Source organism: Amblyomma mixtum, chromosome 8 (genome assembly GCF_055824585.1).
Source record: "Amblyomma mixtum isolate Tamu chromosome 8, ASM5582458v1, whole genome shotgun sequence".
NCBI classification, from domain to species: domain Eukaryota; kingdom Metazoa; phylum Arthropoda; class Arachnida; order Ixodida; family Ixodidae; genus Amblyomma; species Amblyomma mixtum.
In genome coordinates this window covers 127,963,834-127,975,946 of record NC_143019.1, presented here as the reverse complement: position 1 = coordinate 127,975,946, position 12,113 = coordinate 127,963,834, and the positions used below count along the sequence as shown (strand labels likewise).

The 12,113-nt window shown below is 45.5% G+C and overlaps 1 protein-coding gene across 3 annotated transcripts in view; it reads right to left on the bottom strand.

Moving 5' to 3' along the window:
• LOC149334289 (protein VAC14 homolog) overlaps window positions 1-12,113 on the bottom strand; it is a 69,652-nt gene that overhangs the window by 19,331 nt on the left and 38,208 nt on the right. For all 3 annotated transcript variants that reach the window (XM_089555107.1, XM_089555108.1, XM_089555109.1), the window contains exons 10-14: window positions 12,042-12,107; window positions 9,984-10,216; window positions 7,029-7,203; window positions 5,700-5,818; window positions 2,504-2,583 (exon numbers count right to left, since the gene is read on the bottom strand). In XM_089555107.1, coding sequence (XP_089411233.1) covers window positions 2,504-2,583; window positions 5,700-5,818; window positions 7,029-7,203; window positions 9,984-10,216; window positions 12,042-12,107 — 673 coding nt within the window. The remainder of the gene's footprint in view (window positions 1-2,503; window positions 2,584-5,699; window positions 5,819-7,028; window positions 7,204-9,983; window positions 10,217-12,041; window positions 12,108-12,113) is intronic.

The following is a 12,113-nucleotide window of genomic DNA, read 5'->3' as shown; positions in this document are numbered from 1 at the left end:
ATCACGCTTAGGACCACAGTGAAAGAAAGAGGCGATCCAACGACGCGGCAAGTTAGTGCGGCTTTTATGCATGGCGCGGACGCAACGGGAAGCATCAGTACCGGGGGCCTTTTTTTGTCACTCGTTTTGCTTCTGTGAGCGTGCCTGGCACGGGCGCTTGATTTCGATACACTGCTTGAAAGCACTCTTCTTGGTCAGAGGGACATCTCCTTGTATCTCTGCCCACATTCTGGGCCATAGTTACACTTGAGGCCACACAAGTGACCACTAGATGGTGCTAGCAGATGCCTTCTCAGTGCATAGCTGCATTCGAGTGCAACTTTGAAATTTAGGTTGGTTGGTTTATGGGGTTTAATGTCCCAAAGCGACTAAGGCTATGGGAGACACCGTAGTGGAGGGCTCCGGAAATTTAGGAGAAACACTGTTAATATAATGGCATTTATTGAAAACACTGAAGTAAGCGCTGTGTATTGCATTCAGAGGGGTGTGTGAGCACCAGAAAAAGCCTACAAAGCTTCCGACGTGCAACCTGTGCTTTGTTCCAGCTGTCACATGTCTCGTGGTATGACACGAACTAAAGGGTATGTTAATCGATTTTTTAATTGTATACGTGATGTGATAGCCAGAACAAACTTTGTAGTTGCTATTTCTTATTTTTTATCTTAAGAAAAGTATAATGGTAAATATTATGAGAAGGTCACTGATCTAGTTTAAGGAAACAGCATCCGTGTGCTTGAATGCTTAAAGCAAAACTTCAGAAACAGAAAAGCACAGAAACACAATCAGCCCCGCGTATGCTTGGTTTCTTCGGTGGAAGCATGCATACACTGTGGCAAGCTTGGGCTGTATCAACTATCGGCGCACACACATCCTTGATGCCCTAGGTTTACCAAAAGCTACCCTGCAGCTGTGAAGTTTTGCGTTACCACGCGCTGCTGAAAATTTCAAGCCTCATAGTCGTAGAAACCGCGGGAGATGGGCCCTCATTCAAGCACTCGATGGCTGGCTGTTTGAAACAAGACCGTCTTTCACATTTGACGCCTCGGCTGCCAGCTTTGTGAGCTCTCCTAAATCGTGTAACTTGCTGCTGACAGATCTTTGCTGTTTGCCGAGTTGTCATATTGTAACACAGGAATTTAGAAGATATGTTGTCGGATCCACTTTGTTCTCAGCTCATGAAATGCAATACAAAAATTTCATCGATGGTGAGGTTTTACGAGTCAGGCTTAGCAGCATGTTTTCAAAAGTGCTTTGGCTGACGTAAATGCTGTCGAAATGCTTTTCACACTAATTTTCATGAGAATACGGCTGGTACGAAGAAAGGCCTTTCGCTACGCTCCCAAGCGAGTTCCATCTTTGGGAGTGCTGAAGAGCGACGTGTCTTGCAGGTTGCGTAGCTGCTACTGCAGTCAGGCATGGTGAACTTCTTGTCCATTTTAAAACATAATTATGCATTTCTTGCAAGTTCCAAATGCAAGAAAAAAAAATTCAACACAGCGGATCAAAGCACATCTCTACAGCCACAGTATAAGGAACACATGAGACAAACGTGCACATCATCATGCACCTGTAAGCTAAGCTGCCAGTGACTGTTTAATTGGTGAAACGAAGCAACAAATCACTGTATCTGGTACCCGGGTTGCATTGCGCAGGGTTGCATTGCGCTACTCTGCACCATTGAGGAGTTCGACGAGTCCAATGGTTTAGAGGCCTTGCGCGACAAAGTGGCAATGCTCCGCGGTGTACACTTAATGGTATCTTAAGTGTTGTGCAAGTTTTCTGGCCCAATATATCGCAAGATCAAGAAGCACTCAAATTTTTCCAAGAGGGTACCATGATCGTCGCTAATGTTTTTTTCTGGGTCATTCGATAATTCAAACTTTCGGATAATTCGAACATTTTTTCCGGTCCCTTGAAGTTCAAATTAAGGAGCTTTTACTGTAGAGCTGAAACCTCGATTCCATTCCTGCAATTTGACTGAAGATAGGCACTCGTGCAAATCAAAAAGCAGTACATTTGCAGGAGTAGCAATGCGAAAACGAAGGGTCCGTAAAGATGGTCTCAGGACTAAGCCCACATTAGGAGACCGAGAGTAGGATTTCAGTTCCAGAAGGGTGTCCACATTACTGCCTTGCCATTTCAAGCACCCACTCTCTCTCTCTCACACAACACACACACACAAACAACAACAATAACATAAACACACACACATACGACAACAACACAAACACACACACACAAACGACGACAACGACAACACACCACATCATCAACACAAACACACACACACACAAACAACGACAACGACAACACACACAAGCGCGCACACACACACAAATGACAACACACACACACAAACAACAATGAGAACGAGAACAACACGCACACAACAACAACAAAAACACACACAAACAACAGACACAAACAATGACAACAACACACAGACACAAACGACGACGACAACAACACACACGTGAGCAAAATAGCAGTGTGTGTGACTCACAGGTGAAGATGGGTGATTCAATCAGCTGCACCAGCTTGTCGATCTCAGTGAGGAAATCCACGGTGACCTCCAAATCGCTGCTGTGATACGAAGGGCAGCTAAGGAGAACAGGTGCATCTTGGGAGCCATGAAATCCCCCTGAACAAGTGTACTTATTTCTGCCCAACTAGAATCAGAAAACACTCTCAATCAGAACAAGCTGCAAACACTTGCGAGGACTGTACGCTCAGGAACAAAGTGGACATGAGAGGAGCATTTTTCTCCAACACTGTGATTCCGAAATCCGCAGCTGCATTCTTTTATTATGACATGCCTCAGCAATCAAAGCTTAATTCACAAAATCGACTCGCAACGTGTACAAAAATCGAACTAGTGCTTCCTCTCCTAATTTTTCTCCAGACAAACACCTTCAAAGCCCAGCAAACTTGCGGAAGCAAAATCTTCATCTCCACAGCATACAAAATAACAGTTCCTATACCACAGTGCGGCAAAAATCTTAAAAGCGGGCAAAGATGGGAGCGTTTGTCAAATACAAACTTAATATTCCTAAGATTTTCTCACTCCATTTAATCCAAGCACCAGGGAAGAAAAGTTTGTATTCCTCTTTTGAAGTGACAATTTCAAAACACTAAAACTCGACTTCTATGAGTGGATGGTTAATTTTACCCTTACTGCATTCCTTGCAGTGAAGAGAAACCACCTGCGGGCATTTTGACAAGTTCTCTCAGGAAAATTTCTCGAAAGCTCTCGACAAAACATTTACTCAACATATTACTTAAATGTGCAAGGACTTACCTCAAAAAACCCCGTATAATATGGACCTGTATATAATACAGACCCACATATAATACGAGGTGTAATTTGGGGATAGCAAAAACAGAAAAAGAAAAGTTCACCCCTGTATAATGCCAGTAAGGCAGTGAGTTCGAAGACGTTGCACAAGTCGCGAAAGCTTAACGTCCTCCTATTAGACAGTTTTAGCTGAGTAGTTTTACGGCCAGCGGAGAGGAGCAGACGAGTGCAGACACCAACGCTCATGCGCACGTCGCTGGGCCGGCCAGCGTTTTTACAGAGCGAAGCTTACGCCCGCTGGGAAGCCCTCTCCAGCGGAGCGATAGGCAGCGCGCGAGCGTGCGTAAGATCATGCGGGCTCGACTTCAGCTTGACTTGGCTAGCACTGGCGAACATATTTTGTTTAACACACTGCTCTTATGTACATCTAAAACGCAACACTTACCAAATATTTAACTAAAAACAGAGAATCTACCTTTACTAAACAGTTCCCGCGCATTAAGAAGCCTTAATTGATATTCTTTTCACTCTAACTCGAATTGTGACCGATGGGTGGAGCAGCAGAGCAAGCGACTCTACTCCGCTCGAGAAGACGGGCGATCTGCCCGGCTAAAACTCTTTCTCGGTCGCCTCTCTGCTGGTGTATCCGCTCGCCCGCTCCGCCCCGCTGGCCGTAAAAACGCTCAGCTAAAACTGTCTATTATTTGTGTACACCAGCCCACCAGACACGACATGTATCGCGGGCGCGAAATAACTGGAAGAAACAGATCAGGCGCTGCGCTTGCGCCTACTCGTGTCCTGCACAGCGAGCATGTGCAGACCGGTTCAGGCGTCCGAGCAGGCGCACAGGAGCTTACGCTTCGGAAGAGTCCGTAGTCGATGCTTTAGTGATCGCCGTCGTCAGGCGCACTGTCTTCCGAAAAGCTTTTTGTCAGAGATATCTTTTCACAAAAACACGTCTTCGGTACTGTATAGCGCATTTGATATCTCACATTTCTTGAAATTGCAACCGGTGAGCTCCTCGGGAATGCTAGAGCAAGCGTCTGCCATCCAACTGCACAGCAAGGCTGGAGAGAGTAGTGTCCGACTGTAGTAACTGCAGCCTCTCCCTACCTCATCCAGACCATGTAGCAGCGTTTGATGCAGTGCCAATGCTTTTGGCAGCTCGGATTGCTTCCCTTTTAAAAAGCAGCCATGGACTGCTTTCGTGGTACCCATACCATGGAAGCTGGTACCTTTGTTAATTGCTTAATTAACCAAGTAGCCAAATTAACCTTTCCAGTGAGACAAGATAAATAAATAAAACCGAGTAGGGAATTGGTCAAGTTGGCGCATGATTGTCCTGGTCGCTGCGAGGTCAGCAGGTCAGCATGGTGACCTGGCGTAGAAATCGAAACTACCGACCTATGCCACAGCTAGATAGCGCCTCCTCTCACTTGAACCATGGTTTTAACCGCACTCGATAATAGCGAAACCAGAGAACTGCAGATTTTGACCAAAAATTGTATGGATCTGCACATAATGCGAGGCGGAAATTTGACATGCTAAAATCTGGGAAAAAAACCTCGTCTTATACATGGGTTTTTATGGTATTTGCAAAAAAGTGAAATTGCACACTCGGAACCAGCACATAAAAATACATGTTCTCTGAATATTTCACAATGATGACTAGATAAACAATAAAACTTTTAAGACCCTTTTCCCCCGTTAGTCTTGAGTTTAAAGCATTTAAAGGTGCGCTGAAGAGGAATCTGAACTCGTCTTTTTACCACATAAAACTCGATCTACATGTTCCGAGCATTCTTAGAAACTTTGATTTATTGCCCTGTGCGGCCAATTTGCCTAATTAAATCGGATTAACATCTGGCTCTAGCCCTTTTTTCTTTTTAATTCCCTGAAAACGGTGGAGGAGTCGACCAATGCATAGAATGCCTTTCAGGCAGTAACGTGGCGGCTTTGCTTTTGCTTTTATTTTGTTTCTTTTAGGTTTCCATGAATAAATAGATCCAGTCAGAGACTACACATCTGTAAATTAGGCCCACGGAAGTAAAAATACGCGTGGACTCTTTTGCTTTCGCCAATCACTACGTGGATCACTAAGATGGAAAACCAACACACCCACTCAATTCCATTATTCAATCACTACGTATCACTCCGCCGATGGCAGAGTGGCAAGCCGCCACGGGACTGGGTGAAAGGTTGGTCGACTCCTCCCACTGTATGCGGGGAATTCAAAAAAAAGAAGGCGGGAGCTTGGACGTTTAATCGGATTTAAATTAGGGAAATCAGCTGCACAGGGCAATAAATTGACGCTTGTAACAATGCTGGGAACGTGTAAATCGAGTTCCAGTGATAAAAAGACGAGTTCAGATTCCTCTTCAGTGCCAGTGCTGTGGGTGGATACAAGACGTGGAGCAGGGCGCAGGTGTGCTCGTAGTTCTGGGTGAGCAGGCAGAGGGAGATGGTGGCCACCGGGTTGTGGCACCACGACCGGTACAGGCAGCAGAACAGCTCACAGCTTTCCTGCACAGCACAGCACATGGTTCAGGCAACGGCTTCCACAACGGCACGCGCTCAGAATTTCTCCTTAAGGGGGGACACTGGTCTTGAAAAAAAAATTTTTATTAATGAAGTCACAGTTACGAAATCTTCAGGGAATATGTATTTTTGTGTGCTGATTCTAAATATGTCATTTAATTTTGTGTAAAACAATTCCTTGAGCACTTATGCAATTTTTATGCAAGTCTTTTGGAGAGAGCATATAAGAAAATTTGCTGCAGGAAACTTGCTGAAATGCATGCCATTGGGCTCTCTTGACACCAAGGAATGCAATAAGGGTGAAATTATCATCCTGGCTATCATAGAACTTGAGTTACAGGGTACTGAAGCTGCCACTTCACAAACAGGAATACACACTTTTCTTCTCATTTCTGAAGCGACAACTTCAAAACTCTATAACTCAAGTTCTATGATAGCCAGGATGATAATTTTACCCTTATTGCATTCCTTGGTGTCAAGAGAACCCAATGGCATGCATTTCAGCGAGTTTCCTGCAGCAAATTTTCTGCAAAACTTTTCCCAAAATACTTGCATAAAAATTGCACAAGTGCTCAAGGAATTGTTTTACACGAAATTAAATGACATATCCAGAATCAGCGCACAAAACTACATGTGGCCTGGAAATTTCATAACTGTGACTTCATTAATAAAAATGTTCTTTCAAAGACCAGGGTCCCCCCTTAATGAACAGGGAACAGTCCACATGCACCTGTTCTCAAAAAGTGGCAGAAGAAGAGAGAATTACTACGCTGAGAGAAAGCATGAGTGGTCTTTCATTTTATTTTGCACCGCCTTTCACAGCATGGTTTTATTGGTTTATGAGGGTCTAACGTCCCAAAGCGACAGAGGCTATGAGGGATGCCGTAGCATGCATGGCTGTAATGTTTTGTAAAGACGATTACAATTGCCCTATCTGCACACAGCGCTCATTAGTTTGTAATGTCCACACCTGGACAGAGGCCCTTTAAAGAGAGCTAAAGTTCACCATTGCCCGTAGCAATGCCCAACAACAAAGGCACAACTGAGGCCAGCACAAATAACCACTGCATGCATCTCTTGTCATGAGGAGAGTGAAACGACCCCTGTGGCTCTCTGACCAGTGTTTTGCCATCGTGCTCACTGTCATGCAATGTCACGGCGAATGCACTGCCACACGCAACTGCACGGAGCCCACCTTGGTGTTGAGGTCCTTGAGCTGGTTGCGCAACTCAAACAGCTCGGTGGAGGTCAGGAGGATGGTGTTGAGCGTCTGCACCATGTGCGCCGCAAAGCGCAGGTTGTCCCGGCCCAGCAGGATGTCCGACAGGGACCGGTAGATGTCCTCCGCGTTGAGCAGCACGCACAGCTGCCTGGGACAGCGAGAAAGGGCAATGTGCAAAAGGCAAGGCCCACGGGACCCTCCCCTTTGCAAATACCCACATCAAGCGCAACAACGATGTAAGGAGGAAGCAGCCTTTGAAGCTGAAATCTTTTCGTACGACATCCTCCGTAACTTTCACCTCCTGATCTGTCCAGACTTCACACGGCATGCCTGGCCTGCTTGGACCTCAAACCAGCAGACTTCTGGCTGTTTCCCAACATCGATGGAACATCTGAGGGTAATGCATATATTGCCTGATGAGCTCGCAAACACAGTGCATCAATCCAATCCACTGCGCACGTCTCAACGCTTCCATAATCATCTTAGTTTGTCTTGCATCTTCGGCCGTACAAAAACGTTCAATTCATCTGCACTTCCTCGTGCCATTTAATTCTGGAATGACCTCCCTGATGCAACTGCATCGCTATCTAACCCTGCATCGTTCCGTGAACATGTCTTAAACTTGTACTGCTAGCACAATGTACATGTGTTATTTGGTACAACGTACATGTGTTACCATGTTAGCGTTATGTTTCTGTGTGTATATGTATGTATGCACCTCTAAGTATTGCGCTGTGTAGGTACAATGTAGATTTCTGTTAGTTCTTCTGTTTTCTGTTCTGTTTTGAAACTGATACACCCAGTGTTTGCCTCGTAACTGAAATCCTTTCTGATATTGTTACCCCCTTTACACAATGCCCGTTGAGGCCTGTAAGGTTCAATAAATAAAATAAATAAATAAATAAATGGTGTCAACAAGAACCACCCCCATCCTTCTAGGCAGCCATGCAAGGAATAACGGAGGTGGAAGAGCATCACCAATGGCGAAAACATTACTGCCACCAATTCCGCATATATATGGACATTAACCCATTATCACTGGAACACTGGGTCTGAACACCAGAACCGAAGGAAAAACAGAATCGCTAGCGCACCTAATCAACATTTGGCCTGACTACGCAAATCAACCATCTTTTTTTTTTTATTTGTCAACACATCTTGCTGAAACTTACCACGCAGATATAACACAGAATGCTGATTTCAAACGTGCACTTAGATTTCAAATATCTCAGCTGGAGTGAAATGCAGGGCAAAATAACACATCCTAATTAGGTCATTTCTTGCTGGCTTTTATGATAACTTCTCAGGTTTTTTACCTGAGCTTTTCCAAGAATATTCAGACATTTGCAAAGGCCCACCACAGATCGTAAAGCTAAGAAAAAGCCTATAAATTCACTTGGTTGATCATAAATAAATAATGAAGCTTGAAAGAAAAACAATGTGCTGTAAGGAAGAGAGTTGGAGTTCGATGCCCCAGCAGCTAGCGCCGACGAAGGCGAGGAAGAAGATAGGCGAAGCCGACGAAGTTCGGGTTTTGCGCTTGCGAACGCTGGCCTGCTGAGCGGCACCGCTGGGACAAGGACTGTGCCCGTCCACGCTAACTGTGCGAGTTTCCACATTACAGTGCCAATAATTAGCCCACACCTGACCTAACTACCAATCTATTATCTCCACCGTGCCTGTCAGAGTGTAGTAGCTTTTTCCTAGTCTGTTTTTCCGCGTGCTTCACTGCCAAACCTCTTGTGGAAATCAATTATATGTTCATTTTAATGATAATTCTTTGTACAGTGTTAAATTGGTAACAAAGTTGGACCTTTCATGATCAATTGTGACTAGATCCAAAGCACTTTCGCTCGGGTGTGATGCAAATATAGTACGGCACGTTTCCATAAGGAAACGTGCATACTAAATGTGCATAAAAATAATATCTTGAAGGGAATGACGTGAAAACTCCGTCAACAGACTAAACGACAAGTGGACTTTGGGAATTCTCCGCAGTGCTTATTAACCACTTCTGGTTACACTATCACTGAAAGCCGCGCTTAATAGGGAGTGCAGTACATAATTAACGGCTAGGTTTGGGGTGCAGAGCGCCAAGACGTGGCCGTGGTTACATGCATGGGGGAATACATGGCTGCGCTATTTTCATTCCATTTATTTTCTCCTTAAGGGCCCGAGGGCATTACATAAGGGGGAGGCGAATTGACATGATGTACAATTCCTGAACGTGGAAAAAGGTGAAGAGAAAGATATAAAATACAACGAAGGCAAGCAAAAACAAAAAGAAGGAAGAAAAGATACAGTAAAAAATGCAGACATACATCTAAGTGAAATAACAGGAAACAAGCAAGCGCAAGAGAAACAAAATTACACTAAGGCGCAGAAATGCAACTAAACTAAGTAACAAAAGAATACAAAGGGGACAGTCTATTCAGCATGGCTGAAGTTTTAGCTTATTACGGAATTGCTTTCTGCCTGTGCATTCGGCTACGTTTTCTGGTATGGTTTTCTGTGATGGGTTCATGTGCATTTTTTTCTTTATATCCTGCCAGTACATGTATATGGCACTGATTGTGACCTGGTGTATTTTTGTTATGTAACGCCTCCCCCTTATGTAATGCCCCACCACCCAGGGGCCTTTAAGGGTCAATAAATGATGATGATGATGATGATGATAAGGAATTCCATAAGACTATATTGCATGAGGGAAAAATGAGCTGCTCATCGCAAGGGTGCGAGTGGAAATTTGTGCTAGACACTGGCTGTGGCTTAAATGGGAAGATCTTCTTAGCGGTGTTGTTACTAGCTCATGTCTTTCTTTCTTCTTTTTCTTCTTTGCCATAATCGTTGCAAGTGGACTGCACTGTACGGTAATGCTGAGCGCGACCGTAGGTGACCACTCCTCCGGCATCAGCAGCAGTAGGGCACCTGATGATGAAGGATCCCCGCTCCTCGAGCAGCTGTGGGTCGGCCTGGAACAGGTCCAGCAGGGAGAGCATGAACTTGCCGAAGTAGCTATTGGGGGGGCTCTGGACTGCGTCGCCCGCTGGCACCACCGCGGCCGCGGAAGAAGGCACGGCTCGCTTGGCTATCCCCCCGCTGCCCCCGGCAGCACACGAGGAGGAGATCTCCGCCAGAACCTCCAGGTCCAAGAGGACCACCTGGACGGGACAGGGAAGTGCAGTGATGCCCTTCTGGCTCTGCTACTGCCTACACAAGTCTTGGAAAACAGCGTATACTTTTTACAGCACTAGCTATATTGGTCAAATGTTTAGGGGAATCCCCCAAGGTGGAGTAGATCTTAATAAGGGAGCAATTACTCCTTGACATCCACCCGAGCGCAGCCATACGGCTACAAAGGAAAGCTGTACAGCTTTCTCAGAAACTTCGTAGTTGAAGAAAAATTCGTCCACGTCCGGGCCTCACACCCGAGACCACCGCTTCACCGGAGCAGTCGCTCTACCAATTGAGCTAACCGGGATGGCAAGCTTATGGTAGGGCGAGAGCAAATCGATCAATAACTCGCTCGGGTGGATGTCGATAAGTAATTACTTTTATTACAAATCTACTCCACCTTGGGGGATTCCCCTAAACATTTGACCAACGCTGTTCCCACGTCGAGTTATTGATCAATTCGCTCTCGCCTTACCATAAGCTTGCCGTCCCGGTTAGGTCAGTTGGTAGAGCGACTGCTCCGGTGTAGCGGTGGTCCCAGGTTCGAACCCCGGATCAGGACGAATTTTTCTTTTAACTAGGAAGTTCCTGAGAAAGCTGTATAGCTTTCCTTTGTAGCCGTATAGCTTCGCTCGGGTGGATGTCAAAGAGTAATTACTTCCTTATCACTAGCTATATTAGCCTACATTCTCCAGTTTCCTGTCATCCCGGATGTCTCCATGCCCCAACCCAAGGTAGACAACTACCGCATTTTCTGTTGTATGAGTTGCAAGTTTTTTTCAATTTTTCGTATAACAAAAATGATGTGCCACCATGCAGATCTTTTGCCTGTTATCTTTAGTTAGAATCACAACTATACTACTGGCTTTTTGCAAGTGGGCTCTGGAGTCTGTGTAGTATGCTGAGAACACAACTTAACTGAAGATGGTAGAAGGCCAAGTACGCGTGTGATCATATAGACGCCAAAACGAGTCTGTGAGACGCCCAACCAGGTACTCGCCCATGAAACATTAAAAATGGGCCTGCTACTCCAGACCTCTCAACCGCTAATGCCAATCAGATTTCGCTGACTGTTGTGCTAAGCCGATAAACTCAGTGTAAGAAAGAGAGTTGGGGTTTGATGCCCCAGCAGCTAGCGCCGACGAAGGCGAGAAAGAAAGACGAAGCTGACGAAGTTTGGGTTTGCGCTTCCGAACGCTGGCCTGCTCAGCAGGCACCGCTCCAACAGAGACTGGCCGTCCACACTAATTGTGTGAGTCACCTTATTACATCAGATATAATAATTTTTTTTCTTTCAGCATTCTTTTTCTCAGCGTGTTTCTGTTTCATGCCATCCACAGCACAGACCTTAGCAAAGCTCTAAGATGCTGCGTATTGATAACACCGTGGCGAGTTTATCTTTTAACGAGAGTGCAAAGATGCTATGCGCCCTTGACCAGAGCGCATCCGGCGATGGCTTGCCCAGCGCGCTGCTGTGCGCCAATGTGTGCTTAGAAAGTCATCCAGCCCTCGAGCATCGGAGAGGAGCATTGCAGTTTGAACCAGAGTGCTATTAAAAGTCTTCTGCACTGAAATGCTATAGTGGATGCAAGACCTCCAGACCCCCAAAAGGCTGTTCCAGAAATAACAACAGTCGGTCATAATGATCGGATTTCTTGGTTTTCGCAATATCGTTATATGCAACCGAGTGACAGCGACTGGCGCACACCACTTGTCCAGTGTCTTCTTTTCTATGCCCTATCCTTTTTCGCTGCCTCTGAGCATCAACTGTTGTAGTTTCAGCAGTGGGACACATGTGTCCCACAAACCTACCTCATCTGATGGATCCGACAGTGTCTGCAGCAACTTTGGGAATATCTCCTCCACATGAACGAAGATCTGCAA